The sequence below is a fragment of the Sus scrofa genome, chromosome 1, assembly GCF_000003025.6.
Source record: "Sus scrofa isolate TJ Tabasco breed Duroc chromosome 1, Sscrofa11.1, whole genome shotgun sequence".
Classification (NCBI taxonomy): Eukaryota; Metazoa; Chordata; class Mammalia; order Artiodactyla; family Suidae; genus Sus; species Sus scrofa.
The window spans coordinates 96,395,198-96,417,152 of NC_010443.5; the positions used below are offsets into that span (position 1 = coordinate 96,395,198).

Genomic DNA, 21,955 nt, shown 5'->3' on the forward strand with positions numbered 1-21,955 from the left:
AACTGGCATTGGAAACCCTCCCACCCCCTCCAGCAGAGCCTGGCACTGGGGCAGGGGTGCTGCTCTAAAGCCCGCCCTGTTCCCCGGGCCCCCAGCAGTGCCCACCCTCCTCAGATCCCATCAGGGCTCATGAGTGCTTGGGTCAGGAAATCGCTCAGCCAGCAGCTAAGAGTTCCTACTTAGTGTGAAAAGTCTGACTTAGAGGTTGCTATAAAAAGGAACAAAAATAACAGATGTGCCTCCTCGTCTGTCTTTATGTTCCCTGTTTCATTTATCACACGCATCTTGCAATAGCTACTCATTTTCACATTTTCCTCAGTCACTTCCTCCCTCCACGGTGGATTACTCAAAATAACAGCCGCCACTCGGGGTCAGCCTCCTAGTCAAGCAGAACTGGCAGCTGCTCCAGGATGCAGACTGCGTCCGGGAGAAGCCTCAGGTGACCTTCCCCCATTGCCATCCCCGCTGCCTGTCTAGGCCATCAGCAGCACCATGGCCTTTCTGCAGCCAGAGGAAGCCTGAGTAAGGAGGCCTGGGGACTCCCTTTCCACTGCAGAGTCTGGGATGGCTCTGGAAACTGCCTGAGGACAGGTTGGCTGGGAGAGCAAGAGAGAGCGGAACAGACCATCTGGCAAGGAAGGACCATGTGACCAGAGTTAGGACCTGGGTTCCAGTCTAATATTTGTCAGCGTATTGTGTGGCCATGGGCAAGTTGCCTGCCCTCTCTGGCTCTCGGGCTCCCCATCTGTAAAACCAGGGCAGATGGGCCCTGTGCTGGGTCCATGTCTAGAGCCTCTCTAACATTTAGTCCTACCTCCTAGATCTCCCAAATTAGACCTGTCAACGCCTTCGCTAGCTGCCTATTTATGTCATGCCTGGTCTAGAGCAGTAGACTCTAGATTATTCTTCCAGCCTCCCCTGTCAGCCTGTTCTTCTCATAGTCACCAGACTTCTCCACGCTGATGGCATGTGCTGTTTAAAATCTACCAGTCACTCTCCATTGCCTTCAGCTCTTCATCCAGGCCTGCAATGACCCATCTGACGCTACCTTGATGTCTATGGCTTTCAACTTCATTCACAAATACTTGTTGAGCACCTGCCACATACCAAGCATTGTTCTAGATGCTTAGTAGTAAACCTTCAAGACTTGGTTCAATTGTCACTTCCCTTCCCCTCACTCCTTCACACCCACCTGCAAGCCAAGTTCATTGCCTCCTTCCCAGTGTGAAGTTGCCCTACCTGGTCAGGCTATGAGAGGGCTCAAGACAGAAACCTCTCTCTCCTTCATTACTGTATCACCAATAGGCATACCTAGGGAAGTGATGTCCAGTCAGTGTCTGCTGAATGTGATGGTTCATTTTATGTGATAACTGGGCTAGGCCACAGTACCCAGATATTTGGTCAAACACGATTCTTGAGGTTTTCAGTGAAGGTATTTTTTAGATGAGGTTAGCATTTAAATCAGTAGACTTGGAGTTACAGCCATGGCTCAGCAGAAACAAATCTGACTAGTATCCATGAGGATGCAGGTTCAAGCCCTGGACTCTCTCAGTAGGTTAAAGATCCAGCACTGTGGTGAGCTATGGTATAGGTCACAGAGGCAGCCTGGATCTGGCATTTCTGTGGCTGTGGCGTAGGCAGGCAGCTACATCTCCTCTAGCCTGGGAACCTCCATATGCCACAGGTGCAGCCCTAAAAAGAAAAAAAAAAGTTAAAAGATAAAATAAATCAGTAGACTTTGTGTAAAGCAGATTATTCTTCATAATGCAGGTGGGCCTCATCCAATCAGTTGAAGGCCTTAAGAGAAAAGACTGACCTCCCCTGAGAAAGAGGGAATTCCACCTCCAGATGGCCTTCAGACTTGAGCTGCAACATTAGCTCTTCTCTGGGCCTCCACCCTGCCAGTCTGCCCTCTCACAAATATGAGAGAAAATTCCTTAATCTGTCTTTTTCTTTAAACACACACATACCCTATTGGTTCTATTTTTCTGGAAACCATAATATGTTGAGTGAATGATTCTATCTGCCACCCCACACACACTTTCTGATACCTGTGGCTAGAGAAGGTGCAGGAGGAAAAATAAGAGAAATTGATAGCTTTCCCACATGCTCATTAACTACTTTTTTGTAACTTCCTTTATGAAGAGCCAGTTTAAGTCTTTTGCCCTTTTCATAATGCTGTCATTTGTTTTTATTTTTTGATTTTTGACTTTTTAGGGCTATACCCCCAGCACAGGAAAGTTCCCAAGCTAGGGGTTGAATCAGAGCTGCAGATGCCAGCCTACACCACAGCAACGCCAGATCCAAGTCACATCTGTGACCTATACCACAGCTCACAGCAACACCAGATCCTTAACCCACTAAGCAAGGCCAGGGATCGAACCCATGTTCTCATGGATACTAGTTAGTTTCGTTACCACTGAGCCACAGCAGAAACTCCAGCTGTCATTTCTTTTTTCACATCTGTAAAACCACTCAGGAATGTGCATCAGATACTGTTAACTAGGTACTACTTGTTTTTTATTGTCGATTTGTAAGAGGTTTTCAAAATACATTCTGGATACACCCGCTTTGTCAGATATATTCGGCTTGTGAATATTTCCCACCAGCACACGATCTGTTTACATTTTTAATATTGTGTTTTGATTATTAGAATTTTAAATTTTTGATGAAGTCAAAGCTCTCTGTTTCTTTTTCTTTCATGATTAGAGACTTTTGTGTTTTAAGAATTCTTTTTCCATCCCAAGTTTGCAAAAGCATTTCCCTCTGTTTTCTTCTAGAAGCTTTATAGGCTTAGTTTTTGCACTTAAATTTATAATCCATCTTGAATTAATCTTTGTTCATGGTGTGAGGTAGAGGTCAAAGTTCATTTTTTTTTCCATAAAGGCATTCAATTATTCCAATACCATTTATTGAAAAGATATTATTTTCCCATTTGAAATGCATTAGAGCTTTAATAGAAAATCAAGTTATACTACATGTATCAGCTTACTTCTGGATCTGACATTCTATTCCATTGATCTATTTAATTATCCATATGCCAAATGCATATTGTCTCATTTATTGTAACTATTGTATTTCTAGAAATCCGACTGTATAAGTCCTCCAACTCCAATCTTTGTTTTGCTTATTCTAGGTCCTTTTGCAATTTCATATACAATTTTAGAATCAGCTTATCGATTTCTACAAAGATTCTGATGGAATTATAATTGGATTTCATCTACAGATGGCCAACAGGCACATGAAAAGATGAGCCACATTGCTTATTAGAAAGATGCAATTCAAAACCATAATGAGGGATCACCTCACACTGGTCAGAATGGCCATCATCAAAAAGTCTACAAATAATAAATGCTGGAGAAGGTGTAGAGAAAAGGGACCCCCCCCCCCCCGCCGCACCTCCACACTGCTGGTGGAAAAGTAAATTGGTACAGCCACAATGGAAAACAGTATGGAAGTTCCTTAAAAAGCTAAAATTAGAGCTACCATATGATCCAGCAATCCCATTCCTGGGAATATAAACAAAAAAGACAAAAACTCTAATTCAAAAAGATACATGCATCCCAATGTTCATAGCAGCACTGTTTACAACAGCATGGAAGCAGCCTAAGTGTCCATTGACAAATAATGGACAAAGAAGATGTGAGGTGATGTGTGTTTGTGTGTGTGTTGATTTATATTGTACATCAACTATAATGGAATATTACTCAGCCATAAAAAGAACAAAATAATGTCATTTGCAGCAACAGAGATGAATGAGAGATTATCATACTAAGTGAAGTCAGAGAAAGACAAATACCATATTATGTGTGGAATCTACAAAAATAATACAAATGAACTTATTTATAAAACAGAAACAGATTCAGGGAATTATATTCGATATTTTATAATAAATCATAGTGGGAAAGAATCTGAAAACGATTATGTATGTACATACATATACCTATATATATACATATACACACAAAAAAATATAACTGAATCACTTTGTTATACAACTGAAGCTAACACTATGTTGTTATACTATACTTCAATTTTTAAAAAGATTCAAATTAAAACAAAAACAAAAACAAAAAAATTGCGATGTCATATTAACAATATGACATCTGAAATATATTGTCTTCCAACCTATGAACAGAGAATACATCTTCGTTTGTTCATACTTTGAGTTTTTTCCCCAACATTATTTTGTAGTTTTCAGCACAGAGGGCTTCCACAGCTTTTTTTTTTAAGGGCTTCACGTGCGGCATATAGAGGTTCCCATGCTAGGGGTTGAATCGGAGCTACAGCTGTCCACATACACCACAGCCACAGCAATGCCAGATCCGAGCCACATCTGCGACCTACACCACAGCTCCCTAATTGTGAACCCTTGAGTTTTACAAATTTCCTTAGCCTTTAAATAAAATCCTTTTTATTTTCCAGGATCCCATCCAGGACACATTACATCTAGTCACCATGTTTCCTTAGGCTCCTCTGGGCTGTGACAGTTTCTCAGATTTTCCTTGTTTGTGATGATCTTGATAGTTTTGAGGAGTACTGCGCAGGTATTTTGTAGGATGCCCCTCAGGGTTTGTCTGATTTTTTCTCATGATAATTCTGGGGTTATGGGTTTTTGGCAAGAACACCACAGAGATAAAGTACCATTTCATCATAACATAGCAAAGGTACGTGCCATCAACATGACTAGTCACTCTTGATTTTGACCTTCCTTGATCACCTGGCTGAGGCAGTGCTGTCTGCCTTCTCCACTGTAAAGATACTTTTTCCCCCTCTCTGAACTATTCATCATACGTACAAAGTCACTGTGGTCAGCCACATTTCAGGAGTGTGGTAGTGTATCTACATAAATTATCTGGAATTTTTCTGCATGGCTGATCTGTCCTCTCCCATCTATTTCTTTATTCAGTCATTTGTTTATAATAGTATAGACTCATGGGTGTTTATTATATACTTTGGATGATAATCTAATACTACTTTATTTTGTGCACTAATTGATCCAGCTTTGAGCTTTTGGAAGCACTTTCAGTTTCCTTTGTTGCTTTGATACACCTCCATCAAAGTGGTTTTTGGTTCTGTTTGCTTGCTCATCTTAGCACTTGCTTTCCGGCTCTGTAGGATTCTCCAGGTCCCTTGTGTACATTTCCTGCCCCATTCCTAGAATCAGCCATTTCACCACAGAGCCCTGATTCTATTCATCGGAGAATGGTTTTAGAAACCAAGATCTGGCCACTGGATGTGCTCATTGCTACTGAGGAGTTATTGCCTTTAAAATGGTATCTTTTCCTGCTCTATAGAAACTGGGAACTATATCTAGTCACTTATGATGGAGCATGATAATGTGATAAAAAGAATGTATACATATATGTGTGACTGGGTCACCTCACTGTGCAGTAGAAAATTGACAGAACACTGTAAACCAGCCATGATGGAAAAAATAAAAATCATTTTAAAAATAAATAAAAAATAAAATGGTATCTTTTAAACCTCATTTTTCAATTGTTTGTCACAGTATATAGAAATAGAAATAATTTTGAACATTGATCTTGTGCTCTATAGTACGACGTGCTTAATTCTAGAAGGTTCTTTATTGCTTCCTTTGGTTTTATATATACACAATCATATTTGTGCATACAAAATTGTATTTTTTCCTTTGTAACTCTGTTCTTTTCTTTCTTCTTTTTAGGGTTGCACCTGTGGCATATGGATGTTCCCAGGCTAAGGGTTGAATTGGAGATGCAGCTGCCAGCCTATGCCACAGCCACAACAAGGTGCATCTGCAACCTGTGCTTCAGCTTACAGCAACATTGGACCCTTAAACCATCGAGCAAGGCTAGGAATTGAATCCATATCCTCATGGACACTATGTGGGGTTCTTAACCCACTGAGTCACAGTGGGAACTTCAACTCTACAATTTTCTTTTTCTTGCCTTTCTGTATGCTAGTGCTTCCAGAATAATGTTGAATAACATGAGAGAATGGCTATCCTTGTCTTTTTCCCATTTTAGAGGAAAATTGTTCATTATCTCACCATCAATTATATTATCCGTAGGTTTTTTATTGATATGCTTTATCAAAATGAGGAAGTTCCCTTTTATGCCTAGTTTTTTGAGCATGTTTATCATGAATAAGTGTTTTTTTGTTTTTGTTTTTGTTTTTTTTGTCTTTTGTTGTTGTTATTGTTGTTGTTGTTGCTATTTCTTGGGCCGCTCCCGCGGCATATGGAGGTTCCCAGGCTAGGGGTTGAATCGGAGCTGTAGCCACCGGCCTACGCCAGAGCCACAGCAACGCGGGATCCGAGCCAAGTCTGCAACCTACACCACAGCTCACGGCAACGCCAGATCGTTTAACCCACTGAGCAAGGGCAGGGACCGAACCCGCCACCTCATGGTTCCTAGTCGGATTCGTTAACCACTGCGCCACGACGGGAACTCCCATGAATAAGTGTTTTTAATGGATTTTCAAATACATATTTCTGCATCTATTGAGATGATTATATGATTATTCTGTCAGTAATGGATTTTTCATTTAGAAGGGTTAGGTTTATTGATATATAATTTCTGTATTAGTCAGGGTTCTCCAGAGAACCAGGATCAATAGTACATAGATAGATAGATAGATAGATAGATAGATAGATAGATAGATAGATAGATAATAGATGATAGAGATAGGTAAATAGATAATAGATAATAGATGATAGATAGAGAGACAGACAGATATTTATTATTGGCTCATGTGACTTTGAAGGCCAAGAAGTCCCATGATCTGCTGTCTGCAAGCTGGAGAATCAGGAACGCTGGTGGTGTAATTCAGAGTCTGGAGGCCTGAGAACCAGGGATGCTGATGTAAGTCCAAGTCCAAAGACCTGTGAATTGGAGAGCTGATGGTAAAATTTCCAATCTGAGTCCAAAAGCCCAAGTACCAGAAGCACAGATGTCTGAGAGCAGGAGCTCCCACCGGGCCTCAGCAATAATGAACCCAACTAGTATCCATGAGGACTTGGGTTTGGTGTCTGGCCTCACTCATTGGGTTAAGAATCCAGCTTTGCCGTGAGCTGTGCTGTAGGTCACAGATGAGGCTCGGATCCTGGGTTGCTGTGGCTGTGGTGTAGGCCAGAGGCTACAGCTCCAATTAGACCCCTAGCCTGGGAACCTCCATATGCTGCCAGCGCGGCCCTAGAAAAGACAGAAAAAAAAAAAAAAAAAAAAAAAAAAACTCATTCACCCTTCCTCTGCCCTTTTGGGCCTAAACAACAGACTGGATGATGCCTCCCTACATTGGAAGGGCAATTTTCTTTACTCAGTCTACCCATTCAAATGCTTATTTCTTCTGGAAATATCCTTATAAACCCAGATACAATATTTTAACCACTCTCTGGGCATCTCTTAGCCCAATCAAGTTGACACATAAAATTAAGCATCACATTTACCTACATTAGGATCCCCCATTTTAACAACACAAGTTTTTTGTTTTTTTGGGGTTTTTTTGTCTTTGTGCCTTTTCTAGGGCCGCTCCCGTGGCATATGGAGGTTCCCAGGCTAGGGGTTGAATTGGAGCCTTAGCCACCGGCCTACGCCAGAGACACAGCAACTCGGGATCCGAGCTGCGTCTGTAACCTACACCACAGCTCATGGCAATGCCCGATCCTTAACCCACTGAGCAAGGCCAGGGATTGAACCTGCAACCTCATGGTTCCTAGTTGGATTCGTTAACCACTGCGCCACGATGGGAACTCCAACAACACAGTTTTATGAAATTTAACAAAAGCAAAGTTATGTAACCACCATGAAAATTAAAATAAGTAACAGTTCTATTCCCCCTCTGCAGTCAGTACCTCCTGCCATCCCCATTCCCTGGCAACTACGAATCTGTTTCCTGCCCCTATAGTTTTGCCCTTTCCAGAATGTCACCTAAAGGGCATCTCACATATGTAATCTTTGAGTCTAGCTTCTTTCACTTAAAATGCATTTGAGATTCATCCATGTTATTGTGTATATCAGTGGCATTCCCTTTTTATTTGTAAGTATTCCATTGTATAGATGCATCACAGTTAATATTTATCTATTTTCCAGTTGAAAGACATTTGGGTTGTTCCCAGTTCGCAGTGTTTATGAATAAAAATGCCATAACTAGTTATATATAGGTTTTAGGGGAAATAGTGGTTTGGGTGGGAATAAGTATTCATTTATCTTAGGAGTGGAACTGTTTGATCATATTACAAGTGTATACTTAACAATACAAGAAACTCCCAAAATGTTTTCTAAAGGGCTATACCATTTGCATGCCTCTCAGCAATGTCTGAGAGCTTGCCAGCACTGGTGTTATCTTTAATTTTTTTCTGGCTATTCTAACAAGTATATAATGATGTCTCACTGTAGCTTTTAATGTACATTTGCCTACTGACTAATCATGTTGAGCATTTTTTTTTCTTTTTGGGCTGAACCCAAGGCATATGGAAGTTTCTGGGCCAGGGATCAAATCTGAGCTGCACCTGTGACCTACACCACAGCTTTGGTGCACTGTACCACAGAGGGAACTCTTTTGAACATCTTTTAATGTGATTATTTGCTATCTGTATCTATTCTTTGGTGAAATTTCTTTTTTTTTTTTTTTTTTTTGTCTTTTGCCCTTTTTAGGGCCACATATGGAGGTGTCCAAGCTAGGGGTCTAATTAGAGCTATAGCTGCCGGCCTAAGCCAGAGCCACAGCAATGTCAGATCCAAGCCGAATCTTCCACCTACACCACAGCTCACAGCAACACCAGTTCCTTAACCCACTGAGCGAGACCAGGGATTGAACCTGAAACCTCGTGGTTCCTAGTTAGATTCGTTTCTGCTGTGCCATGATGGGAACTCCTATTCTTTGGTGAAATTTCTGTTCAAAAATTTTGCTCATTTAATAACTGAGTTGCTTGTTTTCTTATTCTTGGTTTTATATATATATAAATATATAGAATGTATATATATTTATATATAGAATATTCTATAGAAAAATATATTTTTTTGCAAATATTTTCTCCCAGTCTATAACTCATCTTTTCATTTTTTCAACAATGTGTTTCAAAAATCAAGACTCGGAGTTCTCATCGTGGCTCAGTGGTTAACTAATCCGACTAGGAACCATGAGATTGCAGGTTCAATCCATGGCCTCGCTCAGGGGTTAAGGATACAGCATCGCCATGAGCTGTGGTGTAGGTTGCACACGCAGCTCAGTTCTGGTATTGCTGTGGCTCTGGCATAGGCCAGCAGCTACAGCTCCGATTAGACCTCTAGCCTGGGAACCTCCATATGCTGCAGGTGTGGCCCTAGAAAAAGACCAAAAGACAAAAAAAAAAAAAGAAAAAAGAAACATGTTAAGCAACTTAGTCAACAATGAAGATGGATTATAAGATAAAAGAAAACAGCTGCTTTGAATTATTTATTTATTTAAGACCAGGGTTTGAATCCCAGCTGCAGCAACCTAAATAGCTGGGCCAAGGAACTAACCCTCGCCTCCGAAGAGACCCCAGCTGCAGCAGTTGGATTCTTAACCCGCCGCACCACAGCAGGAACTCCAGTTGCTCTGAATTATGAAATGATCCTTCTTAGGAAGACAAATGAAAAAATCTCCCAATTCTTGGAGGAAGTTTTTACTTTTTCTCCTTTTACCCATGGTTTTGAGTCTGCCTGAGCTAAAATACAGCACTCTCTGTAATTGTGTGTTCCTTTCTAAATTCGGATAATCTGGGGCAGCTGGACAGCAGGCCAGGTTCTTCCTTCATTAAACCTCTGTTCACCAAAAAAGCTCTTCAAAACCTCTTGCTTTAGCCTTCCTGCCTCGGGCCCCACATCCCTCCTACTGTGGGGCCTGCTGTTGCTGGGCAATGGTGCAGAACATATTCAAGGCCAGAGGCCTTCCTAACCCTCACCCAGGCCAAGGCCCAGATGTGCATTAGCAGAAAGTAGCTCTACATGTGGCTACCATTCTGCCTGGCTCTTTAGGCCCTGAATTCTGATTGGCTTGGAATGTGCCTTGGGCATCACAGGCTTTTTACCTTTTCTTTTTTGGGCCGCACCTGTGGCATATGGAGGTTCCCAGGCTAGGGGTCTAACCAGAGCTGCAGCTGAGGCCTATGCCACAGCCACAGCAACACCGAATCTAATCTGCATCTGTGACCACTGCTGCAGCTTAAGGCAACACCAGATCCTTAACCCACTGAGCAAGGCCAGGAATGGAACCTGCATCCTCCCAGACACTATGTCAGGTTCTTAACCTACTGAGCCACAAGAACTCCCAGGCTTTTTAGGAGTTCCCGTAGCGGCACAGTGGAAACGAATCTGACTAGGAACCATGATGTTTTGGGTTTGATCCCTGGCCTTGCTCAGTGGGTTAAGGATCTGGCATTGCCATGAGCTGTGGTGTGGGTCGCAGACGCAGCTCGGATCCCATGTTGCTGTGGCTGTGGCGTAGGCCAGCAGCTGTAGCTCCAATTAGACCCCTAGCCTGGGAACATCCATATGCCTCGAGTGCGGCCCTAAAAAGCAAAAAACAAAAAAACAAAAAACAAAGAACTCCCAGACTTTTAAAATTCCCCAGGTGTTTTGAATGTGCGGGTCTGATTCAGAATGGCCACCTTCAAGTTTAAGGTACCTTTCTTTCCACAAATTTTGGTAAATCAGTCTCTGACGATGCATATTAAATAAGAGAATATAAGTAAAGGCGCTGTTAAACTACAGTGCTACCTAAATGTTATCCATTGGTATTGTCAGCATAAGGACAACAGGGTGGATTTGATGAGGTTCTATCTCAGGAAGCTCTCGTTTTAGCTGCTCAGTTTACGGGGACATTTGCGCTAGGGAGCAGCGTGAGGCCCTTTGTTACAGATGTTGATTTCACACTGATCCACCTCCTCCAAGTTTTTTTCTAATAGCTCTACTGCTGCAGGTTACAGAAGCTGTCACTCATCTGTCACGGTGGTAGTCTTACCAGAGCAGGTTCACCAGAAGAGCAGATTCCCTGCTGCCCGGCCTGAGTCTGAGGGTCCTAACTGCCTCTGTTGCCCTCCCCACAAGGAGCTCAGGGAGATGCTGCATGAATGGCCACCCATTCCATTTCTGTGTCCTAATGTTTAAAAACTCTGCTTAGTTGCTTATATTGTCTTGTGAATTACCTTTCAAAAAAAATTTTTTGTGGCCAGCTTTGTATTAAATACGTTGTAATTTCATACATTTTCTATTCAACTTTGTATTATTTAAACCTCATTTATTAAAAAATGTAAGCACTTTACATCTATTTTTCTTTGTTAGTTCATATATCAATGTTTTTTTAGTTAGCTTCATCATAACAGTAGCCTTTAGTTAACCACAGTTTGTCTCATTTACCCATTAAACATAAATAAACCAGTGTTCAATTTTACAATGAATGTTGCTTCAATCTTGCTTATGAAATAATTTTGGTAAAAACAATCACACATGCTAAATGAAGGAGAAAGCCAGGTTTTGTATTTTACAAAATTCATTCTGTTAGTAATAAAGAAGTTTCCTGATTTGTTGCTTTACCAGTTATCTCCCAATGTGTCCTCTGATCCTAAGTAAGCCTGGGTCATAGTTAAATCAGATTTAGACCCTAGAACAAGGGAGCTGAAGGAGAAAGCTTTGCAGACCTCCTGCTGTGTTCCCCGCCTCAATTCGTGGGTTGAAACCTAAATGCCAAATGTGTTGGTATTGGGAGGGGACAAGGTCACGGGGGTGGATTAGGGCCCTTATAAGGGGCTGAAGAAGTTCCTGTCTTGTCTCAGCGGTAAAGAGCCCAACTAGTATCCATGATGATGCAGGTTTGATCCCTGGCCTTGTTCAGGGGGGTGAAGGATCCAGCGTTGCTGTGAGCTGTGGTATAGGTCACAGATGTGGCTCGGATCCCACATTGCTGTGGCTGTGGTGTAGGCCTCAGCTGCAGCTCCAATTGGACCCCTAGCCTGGGAACGTCCATATGCTGCGGGTGCTGCCCTAAAAAACAAAAACAAAAAAACCCAGGATAAGGAGACCAGAGCTCTCTCTTTTCACAACCTTAGGACAAAATGAGAAGTCAGCAGTCTGCAACCTGGAATTGAAGCGGGTCCTGACCAGAACCTGACCATGTTGGCACCCTGATCTCAGACTTCTAGCCTCCAAACTGTGAGAAATAAATTTCTGCTATTTATCAGCTACCAGATGCCCCCCCCCTTATTCTTCAGGGTTACGGCACAAGACCCCCAAAGGGTGCCTGAAACTGTAGGCAGCACAGAACCCTAAATGAACCATGGTTTCTCCTGTATATATAGACAGACATACCTACGTAAAGTTTAATTTATGAATTAGGCACTGGAAGAGATTAACAACAATAACATTACAAAATAGAACAATTGTAACACCCCATTGTAATAAAAGTTACAGAAATGTGGTCTCTCTCAGAATATATTACACAAAGTTCATGCCTCTTCCATCTTAACTAAACACTTAATCACTCACTTTGGCTGTAACTTTTTCAGTTTGAGGCACAACAGTAAAACTAGCATACATTTCTTCTTCCTCCTTCACAATTTCACAGATAGAAGATTCATTTTTAGAGTAGATCTTAGTTATCTCAGTATACATTTTTTTCTTCCCTCTCATAATTATTTGGAGAACTTTGCACCTTTTCAGTTAAAAGAAGCACTTCAGGGCTTCTCTCTGTCACATCCAAATTGCCAGCATCACTACCCTTGCCTTTTGGGACTATTATTATGATTATTTGCTTTTTAGGGCCGCACCCATGGCATATGGAATGCAGGCTAGGGGTCGAACTGGAACTACAGCTTCTGGCCTACACCTCAGCCACAGTAACATGGGATCCAAGCAGTGTCTGTGACCTACACCACAGTTCATGGCAACAGCAGATCCCCAACCCACTAAGCGAAGCCAGGGATCGAACCTGTATCTTCATGGATACAGATTCATTTCAGTTGCACCACGACAGGAACTCCAGGACCATTATTAAGCAAAGTATGAGCAATGTGAACCACAGCACCCTCCCTGCTTCCCCTTTGCTGATTTTAATCTGTAGCCTTTCACTGCAATAAGCCTTCACCACGAGTGTACCAGTTTCTCTGAGGCCTTCCAGGTCATCACTGAGCTTCAGGGTGATCCTGGGGACCTCCAACACAACAGCTTTTAAAATTCTGAACTGTTCCGTTCTTTTTCTTTCTCAATCAATATTTACCTTCATATCTAAACTTGTATTCCTAATATTGTATCTTCCTAAAGAGGAATCCCCAAATCATAGGATTTCCAAATTCTAGAAAACTTGTTCTACCCTTTGCTTACCCTACAAGTTGCCCTTTCACATGGAAATAGCTTCACGTGGATGAGTGAATCCACCTGAAAACATCCTTCTGCCTTGGGTTCGCTGCTAGAACTCTGCCCTCCTTCCTCTGAGAGAGCAGTTACTCTATCCCCACAGCCAACAACACGTTATACAGAACCCTGTTTCAGCACCGATCACATCACAGTGTGATCACTTACATTACTGCTCTTGTGTGGCTGCCTTGCTGGACCAGGCAAGGACTGGCTGTCATCACCCTTCTCTCAGAATGATGAGAGAAGACAGAATGAGTTGAGGCATCTGGCAGAGGCAACATAGTGAATTAAAAGAATTTGCTTTCTTTTTTTTTTTTTTTTTTTTTTTTTAGGGATGCAGCATGTGGAGGTTCTCAGGCTGGGGGTGGAATCAGGGCTGCGTCTTCAACTACGCCACAGCTCATGGCAACGCCGGATCCTGAACCCACTGAGCAAGGCCAGGGATCAAACCTTCATCCTCACAGACACTATGTCGGGCTCTTAACCTGAGCCACAATGGGAAATCCCAAGATTCTGCATTTATCACCTGACAGTCCCTGAGTCCACTGCTTACCAAATGCAAGATGCTGGGCCAGTTTACCTCTTAGTGCTTCAGTCTCCTTGATATAAAATGAGTGAGGGGATTCACTCATGGTTCAGTGGGTTAAGGATCCAGTATTGTCACTGCTGTGGCTCTGGTTACAGCTGTGGCTCAGGTTCTATCCTTGGCCCCGGGAACTTCCCCATGCCTTGGGTGCAACAAAGAAAAATAAATAACATCATGAAACATGAGTTCCCATCGTGGCTCAGTGGTAGTGAACCCAACTAGTATCCATGAGGGCATGGGTGCGATCCCTGGCCTTGCTCAGTGGGTTCAGGATCTGGCATTGCCATGAGCTGTGGTGTAGGTTGCAGATGTGGCTCAGATCCCACATTGCTGTGGCTGTGATGTAGGCCAGCAGCTGTAGCTCTGATTCAACCCTTAGCCTGGGAACTTCCACATGCCATGGGTGCAGCCCTAGAAAAGAAAGAAAGAAACAAAATTTGAAATAAATAAGTGTAATATTACGTGCCTTAAAGTTTGTTGTGGTTTTTTGGGTTTTGTTTGTTTTTTGGCCATGCTTGCACCATGTGGAAGTTCCACGCCAGGGATCAAACAAGCGCCACGGCAGAGATGCCAGATCCTTAACCCACTATGCCACCAGGAAAACCTCTTAAACTTTGTTTTGAGGACTGAGAAGACGTAGGTGAAGGGATGTAGCCAGCAGTTTGACATTCAAACCTCTTTCCCCACCTCGTAGGTGTGTGACCCCAGTCCCCTCCTCAACGTCTCCACCCTCACAGGTCACCGTGGTGAGGGCAGGAGCCAGGCGCAGAGTAAGGGATCAATCAGTGTTAGCTATTATGAGACACTCAAGGAAGGCTAACTCCTTCCTGCTTTCTGGCAGGCACAGCAGAAGTGGATCTGCTCATAGACTCCGGCATTTGTGTTTATTTTCTTTAAATAAATATAATCCTGCTTGTACCTCCACCCCGCCCCCACCCAGGGAGCAGGCAGGAGATTCAGCCTCGAGTACCTGAAGACTTCCCACACTCTAGAGGTGCTGAGGTTTGAGAGTCCCCACTATAGGTCATCGGGTCCTGTGGGGACTCTGGAGGTTTTTTTGTTTGTTTGTTTGTTTGTTCCCCCAAGGGCTACATGTGCAGCATATGGAAGTTCCCAGACTAGGGACTGAATTGGAGCTGCAGCTACCAGCCTATGCCACAGCTACAGCGACGTCAGATCCCAGCTGTGTCTGCGATGTACACCACAGCTCACAACAACACCGGATCCTTAACCCACTGAATGAGGCCAGGGATGAAACATAGTTACATAAAAGGTTATTTTTTAATACCTCTAGTAAAGTCAGTACCCCAGTCCAGGCAAGGTGTTTTAATATCTTTACCTCTTTAAGAGCTCACAGCAATTTTACCTTTAAGCTCTTAGGAGAATCTCAAATTGGAGGTGGACTGCCAGATCAGTAAGACCAATAATAACATGTAAGTTTGGCACTAGCTCCAAAGTAAGGAAAGTACAATAACCTTATTATATTCAAAATACATCCAATTAGAAAATATACTGAGGAGTTCCCGTCGTGGCGCAGTGGTTAACGAATCTGACTAGGAACCATGAGGTTGCGGGTTCGGTCCCTGCCCTTGCTCAGTGGGTTAACAATCCGGCGTTGCCGTGAGCTGTGGTGTAGGTTGCCCACGCGGCTCGGATCCCGCGTTGCTGTGGCTCTGGCCTGGGCCAGTGGCTACAGCTCCGATTGGACCCCTAGCCTGGGAACCTCCATATGCCGTGGGAGCAGCCCAAGAAATAGCAAAAAAAAAAAAAAAAAAGACAAAAAAAAAAAAAGAAAGAAAGAAAATATACTGAAACTGAGTGAAAACTATGACTTCATGTTGGCAAATACTTTAATGCCTTTGGTTTAATAATTTCATCAGCTTGCGTTGCCTCACTACCTCCTTGTTTTATTTTGGTTGCATATGTGGTCGTCCTTAGGAGGAAAAGTGTTAACATATGGGCTCAATTAGGAGCTTGGCAAATGAGAGCATTATTCTAACCTGAGATTTAATAATCAGATAAGTTTTGGTCGCTTCCATAAACTTAAAAGGGAGTAAAGAATAGTACTTAGTAAGTGCTAGGTATTGCTCTGATAGCTTTGCATGTATTTTAATTCTCAAAAATGACAAACAAAGGAAAGTACTTTTATTATTCTCTGTATTTTATTATTACACCAGAGAAAACTGGAATGTAGAGTACTTAAGTACCTTTGCTAAGATCACACTGTAAATGGCTGAGAGGGAGGCAGGATTCGAACCCCTAGAGTCCACACTCTTAGACACTGCCATGGGGTCCTGCCAGACTCTGCTCAGTTCCAGGGGACAGGGAATGTCTGATTTAGCTCTCCTACTGATTCTTCTCCCTCCAGAAACCTCATCCCAAACTACAGAACACATGCCTTTCTTTGTGCTTCTGTAGGTGTCAAAGGAGAGTATCACCACGCAGCTGGTGAGTGCTAATAGAGTCATTTCGTGCATTAATTATTCAACAAATATTTACCGAATGCCCACCGAAGCATTAAGGGTAAAAGAGTAAAGAAGGCAAAGTCCTTGCCCACAAGAGTTTTATCTCCTGGTGAGAGAGACAGACACGTTGTCTGTTCCGGGCCACAGGATAATTGCCATGCTAAGGGAAGCATGGGGTGCCAGGAGAGCTGCCCAGAGATGAACCCAAAGCCTGGGAGGGTGAGGATTGCTGGGGAAGTTTTCCTGGAGAAGTGGGCCTTAACCTTGGCTGCATATTAGGAGCACAGAGAAGACTCAGATCACCAAACTCTAGCCACAGCTCAGACTTATCCAATGAGAATATCTCAGGCACATTTTTAAAAGCCTCCACAAAACAGTAGTCTCTAAAAGAAGAGCAGTAACATTCTCTGGGAACTTGTTAGAAATTCTCCCCAGGTTTTACTACATCAGCCCTCCAGGGATTCTGATACAAACTCAAGTGTGAGCAGTGATTTTTTTGTTGTTGTTTGTTTGTTTGCTTTTTAGGGCCACACCTGTAGCACATGGAAGTTCCCAGGCTAGGGTGGAATTGGAGCTGCAGCGGGCAGCCTACAATAGCCACAGAAACACGGGATCTGAGCCATGTCTGTGACCTACACCACAGCTCATGGCAACTCGGGATCCTCAACCCACTGAACGAGGCCAGGGATCAAACCCAGGTCCTCATGGATACTAGTCTGGTTCGTTACCACTGAGCCATGATGAGAACTCCTTTTTTTTTAACTTTTAATGCCAGTCTTATTCTAGCTTAATGTGGATGTTGGCCTCATCCACTTTCAGCCCAGTTTTTCTAATATACATATTTGAGGCTATAAATGTCCAAGTATTACTGTAGCTGCATCCTAAAAGTTTAGCTATACAGTGTTTTATTGTCATTCAATTCTAAAGACTTTCTAATCTCCAATAGTTTCTTTTTAAAAAAACTGAAGTATACTTGATTTACAATATTGTGTTAGTTTCAGGTGTAAGCACAGTGGTTTATTTTGCAGATTATATTCCATTATAGGTTATTACAAGATATTGGGTATAATTTCCTGTGCTATACAATAAGCCCTCATTGCTTATCTATTTTATATATAGTAGTTTGTATCTGTTAATCGCCATTCCTAATTTGTCCCTTCACTCCCTCCCCTTTAGTAACTATAAGTTTGTTTTCTATGTCTGTGAGGTTTTTTTTTGTTTTTGTTTTTTTTTGTCTTTTCTAGGGCTGCTCCTGCGGCATATGGATGTTCCCAGGCTAGGGGTCAAATTGGAGCTATGGCTGCCGGCCTACACCACAGCCACAGCAACACAAGATCCAAGCCACCTATTCGACCTACACCACAGCTCATGGCAACGCTGGATCCTTAACCCACTGAGCATAGCCAGGGATCGAACCCACAACCTCATGGTTCCTAGTCGGATTCCTTAACCACTGCACCACGACGGGAACTCCTTTAAGTTTGTTTTTGTTTTGTTTTGTTTTTTTTGATTGCTTATTTAGGCCCCCAATTTTTCTATGTCTATTTTCTGTGAGTCTGTTTCTGTTTTGTAAAGTTAAACAATTTTTTTGAACTGAGATGTTTAATTTCTAGATATGTAATGTTTTACACTGATTTCTAGGTTAACTGCATTGTTTGTAGAATATACTTCTATACTTCAACTGGAAATTTTTATGAAATGTCCCATCTCTGCTAAAAAAAAAAAATGTATATTCTGTAGTTGTTTGATATAGATGTTCATTAAATCACCTTTGTCAGTGTTTAATTCTGTATGTTTCTAATTTTTTTGATGTTTGTTCTATCCCTCACTAAGAGAGGTGTGTTCCTATTTTCTGTAAAGACTGAATTTTCTTTTCTTCTTCATGCAGCTCTTACATGTTCTGCAATACATATTCTGGCTATGTTACTAGGTGCATATAACTTTAAAATTGTTTTACCTAATAATTTTGTGGCTGTTTTGTTTGATGTTAATACACTACATCAAAATTCCCTCAGTTAAAATTTGATTTTTTTTTTTTTTTTGCTTTTGCTTTTTAGGGCCACACTTGTGGCATATGGAGGTTCCCAGGCTAGGGGCGGAATCAGAGCCTACACCACAGCCACAGCCACACAGGATCCCAGCCGTGTCTGCCACCTACACCACAGCTCACGGCAATGCCAGATCCTTAACCCACTGAGTGAAGCCAGAGATTGAACCCACAACCTCATGCTTCCTAGTAAGATTTGTTTCCGCTGTGCCACAAAGGGAACTCCCAGAATTTGATATTTTTAAGTTCAGCATTTTTGTTTCAACTGTCTTTTGTAAACAACATATTCTTTGATATCTTTGTCATAGAACTGGAGAATTTTGTCCATTTTCACTTAATATATTTTTTGAGATATATGAATTTGTATCAATTTATTTTGCTTTCCATTTATCCATAATTTTGATGTTCCTATTACTTTCATTTGAACTTATTTTTTTACATATCATTTATCCTGCTGCCACTTTGGAAGTTGTTCGTTGCCTCTTTTTTTTTTTTTTTCTTTTTCCTTTTAGGGCCAAACCTCGGCATATGGAAGTTCCCAGGCTAGGGGTCAAATCAGAGCTACAGTTGCCGGCCTACGCCACAGCCACAGCAATGCAGGATCCGAGCTGCGTCTGCGACCTACACTACAGCTCAGAGCAACACTGGATCCTTAACCCACTGAGCAAGGCCAGGGATAGAACCTGCAACCTCATGGTTACTAGTCGGTTTTGTTTCTGCTGTGCCACAATGGGAACTCCTCTATTTTTTTTTCCCAATAATGGTAACATGCAATCTAAAGTTGATTGATGTTTTTACCAATAAAGCCTATTCATCATTTCCTCCCCACTCACATGCCACTCATGTGATTTTCTTTTTTTTCTTTTTGAAAACTCCACAATGCATTGTTTGTTTATTTAGTCAACATCTGCTAATCAGTTACTCTCTGTGGCCTTTCTCTATCTCACATCTGAGCTCTTCCATGTGGGATTTCTTCCATCTGATTTATACCATCTTCTAGTGAAGGTATGTTTACTGGGGGCAAACTTCTGTTTTTGTTTAAATGAAAATATATTTTACTTTCATACTTGAAAGATGTTTCTACTTGGTACTGTTTCAGGTTACTTTTCTTCCAGTGTACACTGAAGTGTCATTTTTGGCTTGCACTGACTGCTGCTAAGAGATCATCTGTCCGTTTAACCATCAAACTTTGAAGATAACCATTTTCTCTTTGATTTTAACAGTTTCCTCTTTATTTTTGGTGTTCTAAAGTCTTACTCTGATAAGTCAAGGTATAAATTTATTTGTGTTTGGAATTTATTACCTTCCTGAATCTGTGGGATAATACCTTTCATTGGTTTTGAAAAATTCTCAGCCAATATTCTCTGAATATTGTCTCTTTCCCAAATTTTCTTGTCCTTTCTTCTGGGACTCCAGTTAGGAATATATTAGATGTTCTCTATCACCCATGTTTCATAACCTCTTGTTTATATTTTTCATCTCATTTTATTTTTGATCTGCATTTTAGTTAATTTCTTTTTTATCCTGAGATACCTTGCTATTCACTGTGTAGTTCTTGAATTTGGAGGATCCTTCTCACCTCCTGAAATGCAAAATTTCAAGCCCAACTTTACACCTACAGAATCAGAATCTGCCTTTTAATATCCCCATGTAATTTGCACACAAAGTTGGCAAAACATTTATCTTGTTCATTAACTTTCAGATCTGTGTGTAATTTGCAGTTAAACCTGTATATAGTTTTCAATGTTTCAATCATTTTTATTTCTACAAGGTCTACTTGGTACCTTTCAGTATTTATTTGGATATACTTTATAATTCCTTGTTCCCTGTATGTATTTTTTCAGTCTTTCACTTCATTAAACATGCTAAGATGGTCATTTCATAATCTTGTCTCTGATAATTTCATTATCTGAAGTCCCTGGGGTGGGGGGTTTGTTGTTTCATTGTTTTTTCCTGTTGACCATCACAAACTGTGGAGTTTTTTGTTTTACTCTGAGCAGTTCATTTCCTTAATTTTTTTTTTTTCTAGAGTGAATGTAAGTTTTTCCGGAGTGAAAATGCATTTACATCTGCCAGGCATCATGGGGTACATCTGTTCTGGAGGGACACTAAATTCTCAGCTTGAAGTTTTTGCCACAACACCTAATACTGTGCATTCAAGTTGCAAACGTGTGTGAAGCCTTGTGGTTTCCCAATGTGAGCAGTAATTTCCCTTTTAGTTAAAACTTAGGTTTCTTGTGGTTCCCTGAGTAGAGTAGGATTATTTTTACTTCATCTTTATACTACAGGCACAGGCCTTGGGGCTCTGTTTCTATGAGAAGATCATATACTAGATGATTTAGGAAGACTGAGATTTGCTTACTGTAATCATGTACCAGAGCCTGTGAAAACCAAAGTCAAGTTCCCCTGGTTCAACAAATGACTTCAGGTTGAGGCCAGCTGCAGAAGTGCTTTGACTTACTACCTGGATCCCCACTTTTACTCAACTTCTTCTTTGAGAATTTCTTGATTTTTTTTTCCAATTAATGCTTCCAAGACTTTTAAAAATATTTTTTTAAATCTAGAATTCTTGGTTATTTTTCTTTTGACAATTTTATTTTTACTGTGATTAAAATATTGTCAATTTCTGCCATACAGCAAAGTGACCCAGTCATGCATATACATACATTCTTTTTCTCACATTATCCTCCATCATGTTCCATCACGAGAGATTAGATATATAGTTCCCTGTGCTATACAGCAAGATCTCATTGCCCAACCACTCTAATTGCAAGAGTTTTCATCTAATAACCCCAGACTCCCAATCCACCCCATTCCCTCCTCCCCTGCCACCCCCTGGGAAACATGAGTCTGTCCTACATGGCCATGACCTTTTCTGTTTTGTAGACAGATCATCTGTGCCATATTTTAGACTTCACATATAAGTGATATCATATGGTGTCTTTCTCTTTCTTATTTCACTCAGTATCAGAGTCTCTAGTTTCACCCATCTTGCTGAAAATGGCATTATTTTGTCCTTTTTTATGGCTGTATTCTATTGTATATATATACCACATCTTCCTAATCCATTCATCCGTCGATGGGCATTTAGGTTGCTTCCATGTCTTGGCTATTGTGAACAGTGCTGCAATGAACATGCGGGTGCATGTATCTTTTTTTTTTTTTTTTTTTTGGTCTTTTTTTGTCTTTTTAGGGCTGCACCTGTGGCATATGGAGGTTCCCAGGCCAGGGGTCCAATCAGAGCTGTTGCTGCTGGCCTACACCACAGCCACAGCAACGCCGGATCCTTAACCCACTGATCGAGGCCAGGGATCGAACCCTAAACCTCACGGTTCCTAGGGATTCGTTTGCTCTGCACCACGACGGGAACTCCTGGCATGTATCTTTTTCAATGAAATTTTCATCTGGATATATGCCCAGAATGGGATTGCTGGGTCATATGGTATTTCTATATTTAGTTTTCTGAGGTACCCCCATACTGTTTTCCCTGGTGGTTGTACCAATC

At 41.6% G+C, this 21,955-nt stretch overlaps 1 protein-coding gene across 1 annotated transcript in view; it reads right to left on the bottom strand.

Annotated features, from left to right (window-relative positions):
- Positions 6,438–21,955, bottom strand: part of PIAS2 (protein inhibitor of activated STAT 2) — a 144,164-nt gene continuing 128,646 nt past the window's right edge. The window contains exon 14 of the mRNA XM_021092649.1: positions 6,438–6,865. Coding sequence (XP_020948308.1) covers positions 6,788–6,865 — 78 coding nt within the window. The 3' untranslated portion in view covers positions 6,438–6,787. The remainder of the gene's footprint in view (positions 6,866–21,955) is intronic.